The sequence below is a fragment of the Epargyreus clarus genome, unplaced genomic scaffold, assembly GCF_041222505.1.
Source record: "Epargyreus clarus isolate Ecla_fem2 unplaced genomic scaffold, WU_Ecla_fem_2.2 ptg000021l, whole genome shotgun sequence".
NCBI lineage: Eukaryota > Metazoa > Arthropoda > Insecta > Lepidoptera > Hesperiidae > Epargyreus > Epargyreus clarus.
In genome coordinates this window covers 13,757,682-13,782,019 of record NW_027332228.1, presented here as the reverse complement: position 1 = coordinate 13,782,019, position 24,338 = coordinate 13,757,682, and the positions used below count along the sequence as shown (strand labels likewise).

At 35.1% G+C, this 24,338-nt stretch overlaps 1 protein-coding gene across 1 annotated transcript in view; it reads left to right on the top strand.

Moving 5' to 3' along the window:
• Positions 1-10,473: 10,473 nt before the first annotated feature.
• ST5 (putative sugar transporter protein 5) overlaps positions 10,474-24,338 on the top strand; it is a 37,342-nt gene continuing 23,477 nt past the window's right edge. The window contains exon 1 of the mRNA XM_073084821.1: positions 10,474-10,700. Within this exon, the coding sequence (XP_072940922.1) occupies positions 10,687-10,700 (14 nt within the window). The 5' untranslated portion in view covers positions 10,474-10,686. The remainder of the gene's footprint in view (positions 10,701-24,338) is intronic.

Below are 24,338 nucleotides of genomic sequence, written 5' to 3'. Positions count from 1 at the left end.
ACGTCTGGCAAATAATACAAACAGAGCCATAAAGATAAGCCCACAAAGCGGTCATGTGATCGTGTATTGTTAATTGTTAAGGATTTGTGTAAATTTTTATCTCGCTATACCTACATACAGATACGTGGTTTATTGCAGTACATTCCGATAATGTAACAATGCCATGCTTTCAACAGTGAAAATCGAGTGTAATCTCGAAAAATCTGACTATAAAATATTTGTTTCAGTAAAACCTTTTTTCAGTTTTAAATAGTCTGCATTCTAACACCTGTCTAAAAGAAAGAGAAAACCATGTCATAAATAAACGTTGATATTACCTAAATGTATAAATACGAAACTTATTCCTAATATTTAGGTGAAATACTAGGTATAACCTTGATCTTCTAACGATTTCACGAGATGTCGCTTTTAATTTATATTTTTTGTTAAGCTATTGCATAGCTTTTATCGCGGGCTTTGAGCGCGGCGACCGAATCGAGAAATTCCGTAACGAAAATAAGTAACACCTTTGTTGGATATCAAGTCTCCAGGCAACCGAGTTGTTGACTGTCAATAGAAAAATATGGATATAATTGAATAAAGTATTATTTTACATTCCTTATTATTTTATTTGATATTGGCGACGAGATGTCGAATGAACTAAAAAACAATAAGAAAATACGAGCCACATTACGTGGGTTAATGAAACGAACCGAAAATTACATTTCGGGAATAGAAAAAATTGACAATGAAGAAATAAATATACGACTGAATTCTTTACAAGAAAATTTGAACAAATTCTACGCGATTCAAGAAAAAATTGAATGGCTTACAGAAGAGGAAATAAAATACAGGTACGAATTTGAAGAAATATATACAAAGCTAAAATTTTTGAATGTACAAAAAGAAAATAATCGGCTAATACCTGAATGTTCTTTTATATCGGCAAGAGCGGAAGTTTATTTGATAAACTGTTAACTGTCAAGGCACGATTGAGACGTACACCTAATACAAAAGGGTTATCACCTTATCAGTTAATGTTCGGCAGAGAGGTAAGAACCTATATGCATGCCTTATTTAAGAAATCCGCCCCACTACCAGATTACATTACAATGCACCGCCAACGAAGGAGTTCGGACAAGGTGATAAGGTACAAGTCCGCAGTTACACCAACCCAGGAGTTAAATGGGAGTTCGGAGTCGTCATCCGAAGATTAGGTAGACTCCATTATGAAGTCAGAACTGAAAATGGCATACAGGTGCGCCGTCACCTTGACCAAATGCTGCCAGCGCCCCTGGTGGTGTAAGTAAAAATAGCGGTGGAGGACTGTTGGATATCAAGTGTCCAGGCAACCGAGTTGTTAACTGTCAATAGAACAATATGGATATAATTGAATAAAGTATTATTTTACATTCCTTATTATTTTATTTGATAACCTTGCTTCGTCAACTTGAACACAGATGGCAGTAATACACATTTTTTTATAATCCGTGCGGAAATCTTAAAATTACGTGAAGTATATTTTATAGCTGATATTTGCAATGTCTTATATAATGGAGATATGATAAAATAGTGGATAAAGATGTATTAATGTAAATGTTGATGATTATGGAAGAATGTATTGTATTTCTGGAATTCCTTCTGAGCGTTTTCATAGCATAAAAAATGCTATGTAATAGCTTTACCGCGGCAGTCTCCGAGTGCCACACGTATTTTTTTGTAGTAGAAATAATAAAGATGATGCTTATTAGAAGTAATTTCAAACTACCTTTTTTCATAAGTAAAACCTGCTGATGCGGTATGAAACATGCACGTATTACCTACATTGTATAATACTCAGTGGTTCAGTTGTGGAGGCACGACCTCCACATCTTTTTTTTTTTTGGTAACCTTCAAAAGGTACCCGACATCGTGGGAGCAACGACGGGTTATGTGGGACTTTTACCGCACTAAAACCCCCCGGTGACCGTCCTCAGCGCTGCGTTGAGGACTCCGGGATCTCCAAAGGAACGCAACCGGAGTCCTCTTGGCGCGTGGCCCCGTCTGGCTCCGCCCAGATGCTTATGTAGCTCGCCACTCCGTGTGGAGCGTACGACGGTATGAAGTCACACATACCATCGTTCTTCCCGGGGTCGCTAGCCAGGTGGTTAGTCGCCTCTTACGACAGGCAGAGGATACCGTAGCCCTATTCTGATCCCGGAACTACAGGGACAACGACCTCTACATCTGTAGAGGTAGTGCATCTACAGAATATCTATTTTAACATAAAATAGCAGTGTTCGACACTACTGTGTTGTGCCTTAATTGGTGTGCTTGAAATGCGTAGGTACAGGATGCGTTCTTATTTATTCCTCAAGGGAAGCAACGCATTTGTGGCCGACCTCAGACTAGACTTCAATCCTATGGAGGGCAGATCATATATATTATTCATGGATAGTGACCTCCTAACATCAAGTGGGTACATGCTCATTGCTGTTTTAAATCATAATATTTTTGTTTTACCTATTTTAACTTTAAACATAACGTTTTTGCCTATCTACAGTGTTTTGATGATAATATACCCAAGTACTTATAGATAAAACGCCTTAGTGTCACTTAAAAGTGTATTCAACTAAAGTCAAGTAGTCATGTGATTTGAATCGATTATGAGCATAAATTATTTTTTATCGCGTAATTAATACGTACATTAATATGTTAATAAACACTGGTAGAACCTTCAATAGAAACCGCTCTCTTCAATATATCGATGATCACTTATTGCTACTCGTGTATCGTGCGTGTTTCTATCCAAGTAAATAATACGTTTAATTTATAATATAGGAGTAGCAGACGAGCATACAGTCCACCTGATGGTAAGTGGCTACTGCCGCCCATGGACATCTGTAATCAACCCCAGATAGGATTAGATTACCTGAGGTCGGCCACAAATGCGCCGGTACCCCTGAGGACTAAGCTGGAACGCCTCGGAAAAGTCTGTCTCCCTTACCACACCCTTCAAACCGGAACACAGCAGCGCCTAACACTGCTGTTATTAGGTAGGTGTGGCGGTGGTACCGCCGGCGTCGAACCACAAAGAGTTCTACCACCTATTAATGGTGGTAGAACCTTTTGCGATTCTACTCCGGAGCCATCACATCTACGCTTATTTTTGCCTAATTGCATTATTACGTGCTGCTACGTTCGATTTGAAGGATGTGGTATGGTGGTAATTATTTAGCCGAAGCATTTCGATTGGTCAAGCAACGCATCCGTGGTCGATCTCAGGTAGAAATATAATCTTATCTGGGGTTGGTTGTACATACACACAAATCTATATAAATACCAGTGGCCACTTCCTATCAGGTGAAATGCATCTTTACCTTTTTTTTTTTTTTTTTCGAGGGGAAACCTTCAAAACCCCACCGGTGGCCGTCCTCAACGCTTGTTGGAGAACTCCGGGATCTCCAACGGAACTACCGGAGTCGTCCAAGCGCGATGCCCGGATCGGGTTCTGCCCTGGGGGAGCGTTCGCTTCTCCCACAACATCTGGTGATTACAACGGTATGCGACCACACATACCGCCGTCCTTCCCGGGGTAGCATACTGGACGGTGCGAGCTCCCACTCTTGCCGCCCGCAACCCCGGAAGCCCCCTTTTAGTCGCCTCTTACGACAGGCAGGGGATACCGTAGCCCTATTCTAGTCCCGGAACTACAGGGACAAATGCATCTTTACCTACTCGTTTGTTACTATATAAAAAAAATTCGCTGAGTGTCTGTTGACTTATAAATAGCTATTTTTTTAACCTCAATCCTTATTTCTAACATATTTTTATTCTTCTTTCCTACTGTTTGTGGTCTGAACACAGTAGAGTATGTAGAGTGTGTAGAGAGAAAACGATGGGGTGTCGAGGTAAAATTGGTAAAATCGTACAGTGACACTGCGTCAAAAAGTTTATTGAGGAAAGATGTGAATAAATAAAATACATATTGATAAAAAGATGGTGTTATCAGTCAAAGGAGCGATTTCGTGACTACATGGGGTAACTGCGTGCTTTCCCTAATATAATAAGTATTATTGTTTTATTGCCATCTTGATAAAACGATTGCTTGTGATATGACGTATGTAATATAAATAATATTAAAACTATTACTGTGTATTTTAGTTTGTTGATAAAATAATGAAACTAAATCTTTTTAAATAATGAATTCTGCTTCCGTTCACCATGCATTATTCGTGAATCATGAACTGAAAATCTTTGTTTAAGTTTTTTTTAAGTTTTAAGTAGCTTAATATATTTTTATGTAAAGAAGGTTATGCCAAAAAGTTTTTGGGAGATGTAGAGATCTATAAAACTGTTTTTCCGTATAGATTCGAGCATTCTTCACGAAAATCACATTTCGAATGCGTCTATTTTAATATTTGGATATCTTAATAAATTATAATAATTATAGCTACTTTGGAGTAATGTAAACTAGTTATAGAGATCTGTGCCCAGCAGTGGGACATAAAAAAGAGTTGAAATCTTGTCCTCGATTTATTTCTATCATCCTTAATATTTCTGTTTAAGACAATACCTTTTTTATCAGTTATTTACTATATATTTACATTACATAAACGAATGAATGAAAGAATCTATTCATGTAGTCAAAGTATGACAAATCTAACAACGGTAAGCTAACTGATGAAGTAACCTTAAAATATACCTAAGTTTAAAGATTACATTATTCTTTTGAAATTTATTATTTATATAAACGTATTAAAGAAGTAACTAGCAAATGTGTGAATAGATATACTGATATAAAGTAGCAACAGCCTGTACCTTTTGCCTGAAGAAAATATAATAATAATAATAATAATATTCTTTATTGTACCCAATATAGTAAACAAAAATAAAAACATACAATTTAGGACGATACAAAAAGGCGGCCTTATCGCTAACACAGTGATTTCTTCCAGGCAACCTTAGGGTGAGGAGTTAAAGAGGGGATGAATTAAAAGAATAGGTAGGGTGCAAATAAATGTTATTGTAAATACTACTTAATACATAAAATCAAGTGTAAATTTAAGATAACCATAATAAAATAATAAACATACTTAATATAGATATTTATATATAATTATAAACAAATAATAAACGAAAGGGGAAGAAACTATAGATTAAAATTAAAAACAAAGATGACACAGTTTAAAAAGATTGAAAGCAAGAGCACAAATTTAGGAAGGAAAAACAGTTAGAGTTTAAGGTAATGGGATTTGACAAGATTTTTGAAGGAGTATAAGGATTGGGAGTAACGAATAGAAACAGGGAGGGAGTTCCAAAGACGGATAGCGGATACAGTGAAGGATTTTTTGTAAAAAGAAGTTGAGTGAGAGGGAGTATAGAGCGCAAGATTTTCTGAGGAGCGAAGGGATCGGTCATGGGACAAGTGGAGAAACTGGAAGCGTTGTTTAAGGTAAGGAGGGGCAGTTGGATTAAATAGTAAGCAATAGAGAAGAGATAGAATGTGAGCATTCCGGCGAAGGCGAATTGGGAGCCACTTGAGCTTAGCACGATATTCTGAAACATGGTCATACTTTCTTAGGCCAAATATAAACCGTATACATAAGTTTTGGAGACGCTCAAGCTTATTTAATTGCTCCTCGGTAATGTCCGGATAACACACATCAGCATAGTCAAGTATTGGTAGCAAGAGAGACTGTGCAAGCGTAATTTTAGTTGGAATGGGTAAAACATTTTTTAGTCTTCGTAGTGAGCTCACTGCAGCAAAGAGTTTCCTACTGACCTCTGAGATCTGAGGTATCCATGAAAGGTGTTGGTCCATGTAGATACCCAGATTCTTTACCTTATTACTATAAGGAATATGCACATCATCCAATACAATTGGTGGTAAGTTGTGCCAATCAATCCTAGAGGTCAGTCGCGAACTCCCTATAATGATTGCCTGAGACTTAGTAGCATTCAATTTTAAACCAAAGGCTTTGCTCCAGGTCGAGATGCAATCTAGATCAGCATTAGCAATCTTGATGGCGTTGGGTAAGTTGTTTAGGCACGCATGATTGTAGATTTGCAAATCATCTGCATATAGATGGTAGAGAGAAGTGAGATGAAGACTAATAGAATTTATGAAAATAGTAAATAGGAGAGGAGACAACACGCCACCTTGTGGTACACCGGCGACAGTATTCAACCAGTAGGAAAATTTGTCATCAATTTGAACCCGCTGCCGGCGTCCGTACAAGTAACTATGAAACCAGTCAATAGCCGTCGGAGATATGTAGAGAGAACGCAAGACCCCCAAGAGGATATCGAAATCAACAGCGTTGAACGCATTGCTGAAATCTAACAGCGTCAACACTGTCAGCTGTTGATTTTCCATCCCCATGCGTATGTCATCAGTGATTTTTAGCAATGCAGTAGCCGTGCTATTAGTAAATATTTGGGTTTAAAGAATTTATTTCTCATAAAGACTTACAGTCACTTACATGAGAACAATTATTTAATTCATAGCTAAATATATTAGTCGTTCGTTTAATGAATCGGCTGCTGCTACCCTCATTTAATGCATTTTATTACTAACTTGTTATGCTTAGGTAATTATTTGTAATATATTCCTTTAGTTTTACTTTGAATGCATTATATGAGTCAGTTTTCTTTATAGTTTTTGGAAGTTTAATGTATAACTGTGCTCCTTCAAAGGTGATATTTCCTTTTCCATAATTAGTTCGAATCTTAGGTATTGCTAAAAACTCGTTCGACGCGTCGATCGCTTGGTCGTTTCTTTCAACTTCGTAAATGATAATTTAGTCTGGAGAATGCCCTTTAATATTTAATATAAAATATTTAAGTGTCGTATTGCAATATTTACCTATCCAGATAGAAATTAACAACTCTCTGTATTTGCTTATTATTAGTTTCGGTACTGTAATATTTTCTGAATGTTACAATCTACCGTTACATTATTATGAAATGTATTATCTTTCTTTACGCAATATAAAGAAAGGTCTTCCTGGTTTATCAAATCACGAGTTACGCTCTCGTTCAAAGTGGTTTTCCTACTGTTATATACATCCTTATCGATATAAGATGGAGGTAATCACGTGAAAATGATAATTTTCCGCAAATTTAAAGTGACAGCGCCGAGTGGTTAAATATAGGAGAGTGATCGTGTTTGCGCAGCGGCCTTGCGGGTTCGACCCTCGTGTTCCTTGTAGGGCAGACGGTGCTTGAATTTTATTTGATCATTTAATAATGAAGAAACTCTATTTTTAAATTAAGTAAGAAATAAAAAGGATACTCATAACAGATACGTGTTCTAAAAAAATGAAAATGGGAATTGTGGAATTAACCAGATTGCTCTTATGTAGCTAATCCATATTTTGGCAATTTAATATACGAGAAAATGGATTTACGAAAAAATAAAATTCGTGATAGCATTACTTCTTAATGGGTTACCAATAAGTCTCATAACCATCCAGCCTATAGGCGTAAAACTCTACCAATCTATAATTTACATTTTGATTTCTTATATAATCGAAGTAGCAAATAAAGTTAAGTGGTCACAGCCACCCAAGGACATCTGGACAACCCTATTCACCCTGAAGCCGTATTACAAGCTGTTTCATTCGTAATTGCTATTTCAAGTCATATACCCTTGGCATATAGTAAAATTCCAGTAAACAACAAACCCGTTTATCATTTCATGCACATAATATAAAACCGTAGCAATAATCTAACCACCATATTCAATAGAGCACGTGATACAATAAAGCCAATACAAAACATAATTCATACGTCTAAGCTTCCTAGTTCAATTCTAATACCTATATAAATCCTGTATTTATTGGTGAAATTCTTATGCGGTCGCATCCTTGTCTCACTTACTTACTGTCTATAATATACCATGTGTATATCGTAGTTTTATATAATATAGGTATAAAATTTCACTTTTATAAACATACGTTTATTTTAATATCGTCTGAGGTGCGACCATAGATATTATAGGGTAGCGAAAAGCAATCTAAGATTGTAGCTGCAGCCTCTGTAGTTGTAGCTAACTAAAAATATGTTTCAAACTTATAATAAATTCTCAAAGGCAAATTTATGGGATTAATTTAAATTGTGTACCTATTTATACAACTTATTTTGAACGTCAATCTATATCATACTATTTCTATAAGCTTTTATTTTCGGATAGTATACTGCACATAGATGCAGAGATAAAAAATATTTTGTTAGTAAAATACAGAGCTTTATTTACCTGAGGATACCTGTCTCAGTAAAATGCATTATACTAAAGTAGGTATAGAGTTTTGTTCATTTTGGTTTCATTTTGTTTATAATAACTTCATCATTAGGCTCAAGTTCAATGACCCCAGGATATTAAATTTCATTATCATGCTATGAAGCGAGGATCGGTTCAAAAGCAAAGTCACGGGATCCTTGCAAATAAATAAGTAAACGGTCAACAAATAAACGAAATAACTAAGAAATATATAAGCAATAGGAAGTCACATGAAAAATAAAAAAATAGAGCATCATGATCTAGCATTTAGGTTTTATTTTGAGTTCTATATGCTAATTCGCTAACTTAATTCGCAAGTCGGGGCGAAGTGATCGCTTGATATCGAGTTGATACTATTTAAACTAAATGTTAAATTTATCGCGATTTTTTTAGGAATTAATATGCAAAGTTAACTACCTAATATACATATATTATGCATATTTATCTATAGAATAAAATTACATTACACGTGTATTACCTTTTTTCTTTACGAGGGGGGAAGCCTTCAAAAGTTACCCGACGACGTGGGAGCGACGCCGGTTTATGTGGGATTTTTAGCGCATTTAAACCCTCCTGGTGGCCACCCTCAACGCTTCTCGGAGAACTCCGGGATCTCCGACGAATCACAACCAGAGTCCTCCAAGCGCAATGCCCCGACCGGGCTCTGCCCTGGGTTCGAGCTTCCACTCTTGCCGCCCGCAACTCCGGAAGCCCCCTTTTAGTCGCCTCTTACGACAGGCAGGGGATACCGTAGCCCTATTCTAGTCCCGGACATACAGGGAAAACACGTGTATTACCTGTGTATGCTAAATATAGTTTAGATAGTACTACTTAATTACAGTTTTTTAATTTGTTAGAAGTGCCACCCATCTTGTCCCATGTTGTCCCATGGGGTATATATAGGACTCCTCACAGAGTAAGGGACCTTAGTCCATAGTCCAGTCAAATATGAGTTGCATATTTGACTGGACTATGGCCTAAGGGTAGACTTCACACGGCTGAAAATATATTTTTAAACATTCAGGAGTAAGTATACGTTTTTTTACTATATTTTCCCTCACTGACACAGCATGTGATAATTCAATTTCAATTTGCAAGTAACTTCGAAAAATCAGAGGTGCCTGTCTGGTATTCGTAGGAGGTTCGACTCCTAGATTGAGAGGCCGAATTTCAATACACTGAGCTATTACTGCAAGTAGTTTTACTTCAACTAACCTTAATTTAGTATTTTATTATTAAAATTATGTAGTTGTAGTGTAGTATAATACATTTACTATGTGTTGAAGCTTTAATAAAACCCGGAATACACTTGTTTGAGTACACGATCATAATCATAGAATAATTTGTAATGTTTTGTAAATATAATTTGTTGACGATAACAAATAGTTAAGATAAATAAAGTATAGTTAATACCACTTGCGTGTTATTATTGTTGTGTTTTAATTTTTAAGCACAGAGGCACATGTATTTTACTCGCACGGTGACAATATTGTGTTGATGATGAATTTCAATTAATTAATAATTAGTGAAATGTGAAGTATTTTTTTAATTCTCCATTAGGGTTATGTCAAAAGGCATAGAGCGTGTTAGACGCGTGCCGTGCCAGACAAATAGGGATTGAGGTTATTTAACATGTATATCTCTTGCCTATGCCGAACGTATCAAAATAATTAATAGAAAAATGTCATTTAGACTAGTAAAGTGTAGACTACTTGTATTTTCGGAGTTGTAAGTAGTAGGTATATAGGATTTTCTGTAAAGTGTCATTGTTTTGTAAGTCCCATTAAGATCGGAACAGTTATTTTTAAAATATGTGGCTTCATCTACGGAGTGATGAAGATTACCTTGTGTAAGTATAACATTTAAAGTAGTTTTAATTACATTGTAAACCCTTTCACGAGTGGAGACAAAACTCTATCTTGTTCTTATCTAGTCTTTGGGCAAACTAAAAACCAAAGAGGTCGATTTCAAATCAATTATTACGACTATAATTGCACACAGGGGCTGGAATTGTGGCCTGAGGGAGATCCAATGAGTTCGAAATGTATAAATTTGAAATTAAGCTTCTACGTAAAAAAAATCAATTTACGTGGTCACGATCACGATCGTCACATGTCTGGTAATGACAATACAGATCTTGTGCAGGTAATTTGCGAGCCTGAGGGGCTAAACGAAACGTCATTTTGTGCGGATAAAATTTTCGCGCGGGAAATCATACATATATGCGTAAAACTTGCAAGTAGTATCAGCCAGTTTGCAAGTTACCGCCGTCGGGAAGAGACGCATTTGGAAATAAAAAGAAAATGCGCGAAAATTAGTCGTAGCGTCTTCATGTGACCTTAATAGTTCAAATAATGTGATAATAGACAACCTAATTAATTGTCTGTGATATTGTGTCGCACTATTTATATTTATTTAGTGTAATATAGATAAACAATAACGCGATGGCGGACGAAAAGTGAGTATAATTGTTTATTTACGACATTTTTTTAACTTTGGACATAATTTAAAAAAAAAATAAACAATTATTACAAAAAAAAATCACGCTAATAATATACTTTATAAGCTTCATATCATATCGATATTTATACTATAGTAACGATTTGTTGTGTTGTCTGCATATAAGTGATACCTAATGAAGTAAATATTTGCAAGCCTGCTCAGTAATGCTACATAAATTATTTTGTTTGCGACATACATTTAATATTATTCTGTTAATAGAATTCGATATTATTATACGTATCATTGATTATGCAGCTATTTATAAATGGCTGTGTTAAGTACACATGATGTTACAATGTTGCTAAGCCAAAATTTAAAACCGGATTTTTATGTTAAGTTTTTTTTTAACTTGTGAAAACAACTGATACCTATTCCAATTGAAAATCTATTAATATAATATTTATATGCATATTACCCAATATTCAAATAAATATATGCAATATTAAAAAAAAAATTTTTTACAATATTAAAAAATGTGGGTCAAATTGATCGATTTGATCGATTCGAAATTGGTCAATTGATTAAATTTACTGCATTCTTTTTATTTGCATAATTTCTACCACTGTTGCTACCACGCCAACATTGCCACAATATGTTGTTGATTTCAGATCTATTAGATATATCTCATATTTTATTTTTTCAAATCAAAATGAAATATCCTTTATTGTTATATTTTTTCAAACAAATGGTGTTAACACCATGGCGGTTAACGGGTGAGTCACCAAGCGATCACTTTTACCTTTTTTTCTGTGAAAATATTACTTGTGTGACATTTATCTAAATAAATTAGTAAAGCTAGATATCATCAGTACAAAAAATACAAATCAGTAATAAGAATTTGGGAAGTTTCCTACAGACCGATGTATGGTATCCAATGGTGTAGGTATATGGGTTAATTTAAAATAGAACGCAGTTGCGTAAGACCAAATGCTTTCGCCTCGTCTTTTTCTGCGGCTAAAGTTATACTGACCGATGTTTTAACAATTCAGAATATAGTTGACATAATATTTTTCCCTATTCTTTCCTAATTTACGCCCGTTAATAATGATATGATATTAATAATAAAATTGTAAATAGGTTAATTGGATTAACGTATTTTTACTTTTAAACTTTGAAATCGCACGCCTCATAGCGTGGAGCGTTCGGGTCAGAGCTCTACTCAAAGTATTTAGATCTAGATCAAACAATTTCTCCGGCTTGAATAGCTTTATCACATAGATATACTTATTTGATAACTATAACATAATCATATCACCATAATTTTTAGGGGTACAATAACGGGGGTGCCGGAATAAATAATCTTCGAAAACTTGCCGGAAAAAACTAAAAGGTTTTATTAAAATTTTTATTTTCTCACCTATGCAAGTGAACGCTTGGACCCCTTTCCATCCCTCTGTTACACCCAAGTGTTTAGAAAATATTTTTGTTTTTGATGCAACTTACGAGTTCGTATCACATATGTTAGTGGTAGATAGTACGCTTGTATTTCTAATCGGCATGTGTCGCTGTTTTTGTCGCGTGACCTCTTTCGGGAAGCAATTCAAGTTTGTAACCGTTAGCATTACAGTTAAAACATTAGGTTGAAATGAAATATATTTAAAGGTTATTTATAGAAAATAATGTAGGACAACTATTAATCTTAATTAAATTGCCATTATCTGAATTTATATGTATATTTAAACGAATTTTTGGTGTTTGTCTATGATTTCGAAGTAACTCATGGTTAGATACAAGTTTAACATATTTTTGCCTATATTTCCATTAATTTCTTCTGACCTTGGCTACTATTCAGTTGTTTAAGCGATTGTATAGCTGTAACTCTTGAATAAGAAAATAATTTATTAAGGTGGTAATTGTATAGACGTCGTAAGGACATTTAATTGATAATGGGGCGTCGCGGGACATAACGTGTATTCGCGTATATTTTAATTAATTGATAAGTTATTCTATGATTGAAATATTCATGAACATAGTTCGTAAGTATACATGGTGGTATATTATCACAATATCACTTCCTCTGTTATCTGTACCTTCCATTGTATAAATAAACGCAAGCAGACATACAATCTCTTTGTTTCAGTTTATGCACACACATTCAAGTGATACAAGTGTTTATTAATAAAATAACAAATTACAATTTGCATACATTATACATAATATACTCGTATTATATGATTCTAGAAGTGAGGTAATAATGAAATGCAAAAAGATAAAACATACATTATCGGGAGGATTAAATCGGTCTTGCACTCGTGACTCTACTATAGAAGGTACGGGCATATTAAGTTTTCAATGACTCTATTTAGGTACTTATTTGTATTCGGTTTTAAAAATCAATCTATCCAAGCTTTTCCCTACCAAAGATCGAAAATTAACTATTGCTGCTTCCTACAAATTGTCAATTTTCGATCTTTCGTACTCAAAATTGTTTTATTAACTTCAAAAACCTTTTAACTAATGTTTTTGTTAGAAATGTTTAAACTAGGTTTTCCTTAAACTTGAAACGGTACGATTACATTTATAATAACTAGAGCCTATACTTCAAACCTATATTATCTATATAAGTTTTAGAATATACCTACTAGCTGACCCGGCAAACGTGTTGCCATATAAATAAAAAAATGTTAGGGATGAACAACCCTTATCACTTAGGCGTATGAAAAATAGATAGTAGCCGATTCTCAGACCTACTGAATATGCATATAAAATTTGGTGAAAATCGGTAAAGCCGTTTCGGAGGAGTATGGTAACTAACACAAATATAATTACGTACGTTCATTTAAAATCTAGTCTATATCTTATACTTACGTTAAAAAAAACCATTTCGGATTCCCGAAAATAAACACCACTTCTCGAAAATAACAAAGAATTTGTCACCATAGAGACATTTATAGACACAAAGTGGAAAATGGCGAAGAAAGGAAAGCTTACATCAAGGTTAAGGTGGCTGGCTTATCGCCAATCACGCTATCAGTCGGGCGGTGCGTGAGCGGTCAACGGCCTGCACTTTTTATTTACATTCGCTTGTCTTTCAGTTGAATGAGTGCAGGAGGCAGTGGTAGCCTGGTTGACAGTCGGTCCGAGGTTCGAACTGTTTTTCAAAGTTATGTGCGTATTGAAAATTAGTTGTTACTTACTGTAACGGTAAAGGAAAATGTGAGGAAAGCTGCATTACTAAGACATCTTAAAAAAAAAAAACAAGTTATCAAAGGTATATGAAGTATACCAATAAGCGTTTGGCCAGCGCGGTGGACTATGGCCAAAACCCTTATCATCCTGAGAGGAGATCCGTGCTCATTAGTTAAACAGTAATGGATGGATTATGAATGCAGTCCGCTGGTGAATCACCTTATAAGTGGAATCATAGATTACAAGTGGAACTTAAAACATAGATTTAGAAATTGTTTGCAGGGGAAATAGACTAGCCATAACCAACTCAGCCTTCAGGAGTAGCAATGCCTCTACGGCTGATGTAAAGTAGGACTCGAATCCTATTAACTACCTTCTACTATAGCTCGCTAATATGTGGACTGCATAGTCTTTTGCTCCTTCTGTATTTTAATAAAAAGATCATGATACACTCCTATAACTATGATTTAAGGCGCTGTAAAGGATCTTGGCAAGCACCTATTAAGACCCCAGTTATTCAATGGTGACCCCACCATGTCGTTTTACGGAACTTGCCAACATTTTTCTTATTTAAGTGTTCTGGTAAAATATGTTTTCTTTCGCGATTGTCTTGAAATTGTCTATTTTTTCTTATTTATGTTTTTGGTAAAACATATTTCCCCTCACATCCAATGGACATCATTTATCTTGAACTTGGCATAATTTTTCAAATATGTTTTTGGTAAAGTACATATCTCTCCTAACATGTACTAGACTCTGCCACGCTGAATAAAGATGTCCAGTCCAAAGTCCACTAAACGTAGTTCAGAAACGTAATTATCCCAAACAGTGGCCAGGAGCCAATTGACTCACGTGAAAAACACCACGGTGAATTGTGTACGTTTCAAGTAGGCTTAATCATTAATTATCTTTTAACTAATGACTGAAGTTGAATGGAAAATTTGGCATTTTACTCTGGGATGACGTCAGTTGAAAATTGAAAAGCAGGGTTCCAAAAGTTCACACATGCGAAGGAATAATTTGTTTAGAAATTACCTAATTGTTATTCAGTTTTGTGGTATAAAATACAAAAAATAAAATACGCTTTCTACACTCACAGCTCCACACTAGGATTCCCTATATCGTAGGTGCCATGGACACACACAGAGATAAATACACAAACACCCAGACCCAGAAACAGAAACTTGAATTCATCATTTAGATTTTTGTCTGGCCGGGGATCGAACCCGGGACCCTCTCTGCGCGTCAGACCGGTATAGTGACCGCTCCGCCACGCGGGTCGTCGGTATTAATTGTCAATCGCTTTTATTTTATTTATTTATAATAATCCCCATCTGATCAGCGTGTTGTAGTAATGGACTTATTAAAAATAATTGAAACATGGGTTTTTGTATTTTCACTGAAAACTCTTTTCATGCCTAACTATCAGACACATTTTGATACGAATAAGGGAGCGTGAAAGGTACATAACAACGTTAATACAACATGCAGGAAAAATAGGGGTTAATGTTCAACATGTAGGACAAGGCCTCTGACAAGGTCTAACGATAGCTGACCAACGATAACAACTGGGATCGACGGCCTATCGTGCCCTCCACAGTACGGAAATGAGCATTAAAAGCCACTAGTGATTACCCATCCAACTTCCAATTGCGCCCAACATTATTAAGTTTAACTTGCTATGACATACTCTACCGAGGCGTTTGAACTTAGTCCTCAGGGGTAGCGGCGCATCTGTGGCCGACCTCAAGTAGGAATATTTAATCTTTTCTGAGGTTGATTACAGATATCTATGGCCGGCAGTAGCCAGTTACAATCAGGAGGACTGCATGCATGCTCGTCGGTTGTTTAGAATACGCATACACGAATCAAATATGACTTCTGATTTATAACAAACACTTTAATCTTTAAAACATCTTCGGAATTTTAAGTCAGTTTGTGTTTTGCAGTATTTACTATTCAGAATGGAAGTGACAAATAAATGAAAACCAACTGTAAACAAAGGAACTTTTGGACACTTATACTCTTTAAATAGCATGTGAATATTAATGGTAGGGTTAAAGAACCTTGAAGTTTCCTGGAAAACTACCGATCATGTGCCGCACATGGTACCTACACCCCCGCTTTGGCGTGATGTGTTCAAAGATCGACACGTGTCTTTTTATACAAAATTTGGGCGTGGAGAAAAGCGAATTATTTTTAAAAATGTGTCTATTTTAGGATGACAAGTATGATCTTTAGTCACTATGTTGATACGGTTAATTAGTATGTATTTTGAAGTCGCTATTGTAACACAAAGGGTAAAACAATACAAACATTTTAATAATGTAAAGTCAGCAGATTAGAACAATAAACATAGAAATACAAGGGGTCGTATAATTTTATTACCACGTGTATGTAGGTAGGTTCATACCTCGGTTAGGTACATACCTACATAGGAGTAGGAGTAGTATAAATATATTTATGAACAGCGATGATTTATCGCTCAATTATGTTAATTATAAATACAACATGAGTTAATACAAGAAATAAATAAACAAGAACTTGCATCTAGGTTTTTGGCTTTTACCATTAGTTTTGGATACGAATTAGGTTTAGCCATGATTTGTTCCTGTAGTTTCGGGACCAGATTAGGACTACGGTATCCCCTGCTTGTCGTAAGAAGCGACCAAAAGGGGGCTTCTGGGGTCGCAGGTTGCAAGGTTTTAGGTAAAAATGAGTTTTGGGAAAATAATCATAAGTATTTTGTAATTCATTTATTTGAATTGTTTATATCAGTCAAAATCACATAGGTATTTTAATTACTTTCATGTGAAATGTTGATAATAATTGATATTAATTTCATAATTTGTACATTGTAAAAGAATTGTTAAGTATATTTTAATATAAACAAATTTTAATTGCAAGTTTTACAAAAACTAAATAAATTTATGATATAAATGAGTGGTGACATTAAATGATGGTGTTTGGATTATCCCAATGGCTATATTATGAATGACCATGTCGGATAATACACTAGTGTCTACGTGTGATCGCTATGACAGTTACCACACGTGCATAAATGTGATGCACGAATTAATCAGCCACATTCAATTGTTTGTTGTCGGAGTATAAATAGTGTTGGCGGAGTGTTTGTGTACTATTTTGTCTATTTTGTCAATGAGTGTCACTTACCTACACTACACGTTATCAAGTTTTTTTAGAACAGCATTATAACGATAAGTAGTTGTATTTTTATAGGTAGTAATAGTATAGTAGGTAGGTAATTCGATTTTTATCCCATATAGATCAACTCTTCGTAAATTCGAAACTACGCTGATAATCTCTGATTTTTCACGTCCGTACTACGAGTAGAATTAAATTAAGTAGTTTTTTTTGGGGAAAATCAAAGAAAATGCTCCTTGGATGTTATTCTTCTGTTATTTCTCTTATTTCTACAGATGTGATCAAAATTGGTCAGCGTGAAGCCTTTGTCACATTACAAAACTTATTCCGTGCGTAAGTGCCTAGATTTTTCTACATAATGTGTTAATATTGACGATAAGATGTTATACGATTAATTTGGGTAATACGATTGAAATTTTTAATAAATGAACTGTTTATAATGTTTAATAAATGAACTTAACATGTGAAGGTGGTAGCACCCTTTGTGGTTCGACTCCGGCGGCACCACCGCCACACCTATTTCTACCTAATAACAGCAGTGTTAGGCGCTGCTGTGTTCCGGTTCGAAGGGTGTGGTAAGGGAGACAGACTTTTCCGAGGCGTTCCAGCTTAGTCCTCAGGGGTAGCGGCGCATCTGTGGCCGACCTCAGGTAGGAATATCTAATCCTATCTGGGGTTGATTACAGAAGTTCATGGGCGGCAGTAGCCACTTACCATCAGGTGGACTGCATGCTCGTCTGCTACTCTTATATTATAAATATATATATATATATATATATATATATATATATATATATATATATGGAATTGTGTGTAGGTTTTGGACGCACAAAATGTTCTTGTAATTTTTACCTAAAATAATACGTTGATACTATTCGGTTACATCTTCGGGTAACATACGTAATTGTAGTTTATCGTGTCTATTTGTGTAATACTTTAGAAATCCTAATAATATATTTGTTTCACGTATGTGGAGCAATGCACGTATGGAGGTTGATCACGTGCCAATAAAGGAATTATACGATTTGTAGTGTGAGTTCATATAATATGTATGTTATGATAATGTACTAACTTTACATATCGTACGTCAGATTATACGATTATTGTGCTATACGAACAATAAACAATACAATAAACCGCGGAAATAACTTTTTATAGGTGTAGTTTATACTTTTTAATTAAATTAGTATAGTAGGTAAATGAGCATGAATTTCACCTGTGACTTAGTTTATGTTGGTAATATACTCACTGCGGCGCTTCTGTGATCAATCCCAAATATGATTGGAGTCTTGAGTACCTACCCAAAGTCAGTCATTGTTGTTTTTTTCCCCTTGAGGACTAAACTGAAAGGCCTCTTGTAAATGTCATATCTAACCAACACCATTAAATAAATATAATGGAGCGTTAATACTGCTATTTATAAGAATTAAGTAGCAGAAAAGCATGCAATCCATTTGATGGCAACTTCATATACCTAATATAGGGGTTCTACCTGAAACCGATCATAGACTCGTTGTCACTCCTGAGAACTGACATGATCGTCTTATATGTAAGTCAAGGTGACCCCCAAGTTTTGAAGGTGGTAGAACCCTTTCTGGTTCGATCCCGATGGCACCACCGCCTCACCTATTTCTGCCTACTAACAGTAGTGCCAAACGCTGCTGTGGTTTGCTTTGAAGGTACTTTTCCGTGGCGTTCCAGCTTAGTCCTCAGAGGTAGGACATTTATTGTCGACCTCAGGTAAGAATAGCTTATCCTTTCCCGGGTTTATTACAGATGTCCATGGTCCACTTACCATCAGGTGGACTGCATGCTCCTCTGCTACTCCTATCTTTATATATATTTCTTATATGCGTGTCTATGTCACTGAACTCCTCCTAAACGACTGTACTGATTTTGATGAAAGTTGTGTGTGTTCAAGGGGACTTGAGAATGGTTTAGATTCACAATTTAGTCCGTGGGAAAAGGTTTTTTTAATTTATTTTTAATTCGTAAGTAGTTGTTGATTTGGAATGTTTTACATTGGATTCGACAGACTTCGCTACCATCGCAGTTTCAAATATTCTATCTATTTTTCAAACCCGTGATAAGAGTTGTTCACCCTTAACATTTTTTTTATTTATATGGCAACACAACGTTTGCCGGGTCAGCTAGTATTATATATAGTATATAAAAAGTCAATTGTACAAGAAAGCATTTCCTTTTACCTAAATGTGACATTTCCCCATCGAAACAGATTCCGAAATTATAGAACGATCTTCAACAAAATTTTTAAGAGGGATAAAGTTCTAAATATTGATGGCCATAAGTTTATAATAGAAGCCCATGAGAATGGAAACACGAGCCAACAGTAATGTACGGTAGTTATACCACTTAGTTCCCGGTCCCTTTGCCAAATTCCCGAATAAGAAATACTAAATACTTACTTACTATATAAGATCTGCTAAATACATAAATTATGTCTAAATAACACGAACTACATAAATAAGATATATCTATTTATCTATTTATGTATATTAGGTGTTATAGACCTGTTTGTTGTTTTTCAGTATGGTGAAGACATACTGGACTGATTTAAATGAATTCTATTTTAAAGTCATATTCTGATTAAGTAGTTTATTTTTTACTCGTGATCATAATGGGAGCCGGGGATGTATTAAAAATACTACCTTTTTATTTAAAGTCGCAGTAAAGATGCGACATACAAAAAAATCTTAAGTCAAAAACCTTAAAACTTGCGTTATTTTTTCGCTATATAAATTAAATAACAAAAACAAGTAGTAAGAATGATATTACTTGCAGGTAAGCTTATAAAGAAAAATGTTTGAATTTTGTTTTCCTACTGTTAACCTACGTAGCAAAAAAACATAAATAATAAGTTATACCGATATAAATAGTGCCAGTTGGTCACTATGCAGACAAAGTCACAGGGATAAGCTAGTCTATAGTAAATACATATGATACAACAAGTAAATCACACTGCTGTCACGTGTGGTGTGGTTAACAACTTCACCTTTATTACCGTTCAGACGTTTACGACGAGACACAATACTTGCTCATTATCTGCAAACAGCGAAGATTTGTTGACGATAAGCTTCATTACTATATAGACACAATACACGAGCATAAAGTCCACATAATGTTAGCTAAGTGGTCACTGAGATTCAATAACCAGTCCAAGTAGGATCTGAGGTTGGTTACAGACATCTGTGTTGCTGCATTTGTAGATTAAGTTGGAATGCGGAATGAGTCTCTAGACTCTTACACTATCGAGGATTTAGCTGCTATTTAGAAGTTAAATGCAGCGATGCACAAACGCATGCATTGCTTCGAGGGCCAGCAAGTCGGTCGTGGTTTCGAAAACATGCGTTTTGGAACGCAACAAGTCGCCAAGACTTGATACAGCATCAATACAATCGCTAAAACGCGTAACGCCGATGCTTCAAGTAGCTAGTGTGCCTTAACTATAAGACAGACAAAACTATGCCTGGAGCCGAATCATGAATAGTTCTACCGTTTTCTACTTGCTTATCAATCGAATATTATTATTCTCATGCATAATAAGTGGGACGGTAAGTGTGTCACACATATTATCTTATCGTTCCTCAACATCAAAGAGCACGTGGGGACATAATGACTTTCTTGAAGAGGTTGAATGATTTTTACGATAACAACACTATCAGATAAAACTGAGTAACTCAATAACTTTGTTGTACAAGTACCTACTTACGGGTGCATTTAGATAAATCTATTATTAGATGTGCACGAATTTGTTGTGGTCTCAGTGTTGCTTACAAATTTGCGAAAGCTTATGTAGAAGTTTTGTATCCGAGGATGTAGAGTCGTTTTTAACACACTTATCATGTAATCTCAATTCTTTTGGTTACAATTGTGCAATGTTAATTATGTAATAGATAACGATCTAAGTAGGTAACCGAAATGCATAGTATGACTTTGGAGATAAATTTATTGTTAATAAAATGTATTGTTATGTGTGTATGTGTTAAACAATATTCTCTCTTTTCATGTAACAACATAAAGCCTAGAAGAGCATTGGGTACTTAAAGATTTAGTCCAGAGTATCCCCAGCATTATCTAGTGGTTCCAAAAATCTATATATATAAAAACGAAAAGATACTCACGTTCGAAACGTATTAATCAAGGTTTTGCCGAAACTACTGAAGCTACAATCATGAAATTTGGAATATAGCTTCATTTTATAATGTAGATGCGCACTAAGAACGGATTTTTTGATATTCCACCATTAAGGGGGTTAAATGGGGGTTGAAAGTTAATATGAAAGTCCGTCAGTTTTAAAGCAAACTGGATGAAAATTGGTATTTAGCTTTCTGATTTAAAGTAATAAAAATCTAATCTAAGGGTTTTTTCAAAATCAGCCCTAAAAGTGGTTAAATAGGGGTTGGCAGCTTATTTTAAATTTTGCCATTTTGAAAGCCAGCACTATGAAAGTTAGCCATTGCTTTACTGGTTAGATATAATAGAACTTTAGTTCCACCGTTTTTTGGAAAATCAACCCCTATGTGGGTTAAATAAGGGTTGTAAGTTTGTATGGAATTCCCTCAGTTTTGATGTAAACTCTATGAAAATCGGTATTTGGGGTTTTGATTAAAAATAATTAAATACCTATTTCACCATTTTTGGAAAATCAACCCTTAAGTTGGTAAAATAAGGGTTGACAGCTTATTATAAAATTTGCCAATTTGAAAGCCAGAACTATGAAAGTTAGCCATTGCTCTACTGGTTAGATATAGTGGAACTTTAATTCTACGGTTTATGGAAAATCAACCCTTATGTGGGTTAAACAAGGGTTATAAGTTTGTATGAAAATCCCCCAGTTTTGATCTAATCTCTATGAAAATCTGTATTTAGCTTTTTGGTAGAAAATAATTAAATACCTATTTCATCGTTTTTGGAAAATCAACCCTTAAGTTAGTAAAATAAGGGTTGACAGCTTATTTTAGAATTTGCCAATTTGAAAGCCAGCACTACGAAAGTTAGTCATTGCCTTACTGATTAGATATAGTGGAACTTTAATTATAGCGTTTTTGGGAAAATCAACCCTTATATGGGTTAAATAAGGGTTGTTAGTTTGTATGAAAGTCACCCAGTTTTGATGTAAACTGTATGAAAATCGGTATTTGGGTTTTCGATAGAAAATAATTAAACACCTATTTCTCCCTTTTTGGAAAATCAACCCTTAAGTTGGTAAAATAAGGGTTGACAGCTTATTTTAAAAAAATCCGATTTGAAAGCCAGCACTATGAAAGTTAGCCATTGCCTTACTGGTAAGATATAGTGGAACTTTAATTCTATCGTTTTTGGAAAATCAACCCTTATTTGGGTTAAATACGGGTTGTAGGTTTGTATGAGAGTCCCCCAGTTTTGATGTAAACTGTATAAAAATCGGTATTTGGGTTTTCGATAGAAAATAATTAATCACCTATTTCATTGTTTTTGGAAAATCATCCCTTAAGGTTGTTAAACGGGGGTTGGAATTTTATTTCAAACTCCGTTAATTCGGAAGCAAGGTTAATAAAAATTTGCATTTGGCTTTCCTGTTGGAAATAATAGAACTTTTTAAAACCATTTATGGAAAATCTACCCTTAAGAGGGTAAAATAGGGGTTGAAAGTTTGTTGGGAAGTCCGCAGATTTTGAAACAAAGTCTATGAAAATTGGTATTCAGCTTTCTGATTGTAAATAATAGAACACCTATTTTACCGTTTTTGGAAAATCAACCCTTAAGTTCGAATAATCGGGAATAGAACTTTATTTTAAAATCCGTTCATTTGGAAACAAGGATTGTAAAAACAACATTTAGCGTTCTGGTTCGAAATAATAGAGCTTATTTAACACCCTTTATGGAAAATCTACCCTTAAGAAGGTAAAATAGGGGTGGAAACTTCGTTTAGAAGTCCGCAGCTTTTTAAGCAAAGACTATAAAAATTGTTATTTGGCTTTCTGATTGAAAATAATAGGACACCTATAAAACAGTTTTTGGAATATCAACCCTTAAGGTTATTTAATAGGAGATGGAATTTTATTTTAAAAACCGTTTATTTGGAAGCAAGGACTGTAAAAAATGTAATTGGTTGGGAATGATAGAACTTTTTTAACACCATTTATGGCAAATCTACCCTTATGAGGGTATAATAGGGGTAGAAACTTCGTTTAGAAGTCCGCAGATTTTGAAGCAAAGTCTATGAAAATTGGTATTTTGCTTTCTGGTTGTAAATAATATATCACTATTTTTCCATTTTCACAGACCAAATCAACCCTTGAGGTCGTTAAATAGGGGTTGGAACTTTATATATTTTATAATCCGTGAATTTGGAAGCAACCAGTATGAAAAACTGTCATTGGACTTAATGAAGCATCTGAGTCACTGTTTTTTTTAGATCAACCCTTAAGACGGCTATAAAAGGGTGTATGCATCATGCCTTTCTGTTTACACATCTGTTTCAGCATTTTTAGCAACTCAACAATCAACCCCATTAGGATGCTATAAGTAAAGAAAGTTTCTTTAAAAACCGTTATTGAAGTTATTTCCTTTGGCGTGTCTGGAAAAAGAACAGAGTGCAGAGAAGTTTATTGTAGGGCGAAATTCCACGGGCCGTAGTAACATATATTTTTAACATGGAAATGTATTGCGCGTGCTGAAGTGCAGAACAGCGGTTTTTTAGGGTTCCGTACCTAATGGATAAAAACGGAACCCTATTACTAAGACTTCCAACTAACTTTTGAACCGTTAGAGGTAGACAGTTCAAATTTTCACAATGTGTGTACTTTAATGGCTGCTGCAATATTAAATACTAGAAATTAAAAAAAAAATTTTTGGTTTTACAGAACCCTCCAGGTGCGGGTTTGACTTGCACTTGGCCAATTATTAATAACGCACAGACCCGCGGGCCACAAGGGAAAGTCGCGGGCCACACACCACCCGTGGGTGTCGGGTTGCCAACCGCTGGTGTTGAATATTAGCTTCCAGAAATTTGCTGATAAAGTATTTATTGATGCATATGTACATAGGATGTTTTTGAAATTCTTCTAAGGAGGTAAAGGAAGTGTTATATGTATGTATACGGGAATCTTTTAGGTTCGAACTTAGAAACGTGAAATTTCAGATAACGTCTATTCAGACAAATATATGATAATGCGTAAGTTTATTCAAATTGGCCTACATTTTGGTATACTGATGAGATACGTCGCAACTACTTTGGACACACTATATGCCAACATTTTGTCCTGCCGTGGGGTATGGTTGTGGTTATGCGTGGATT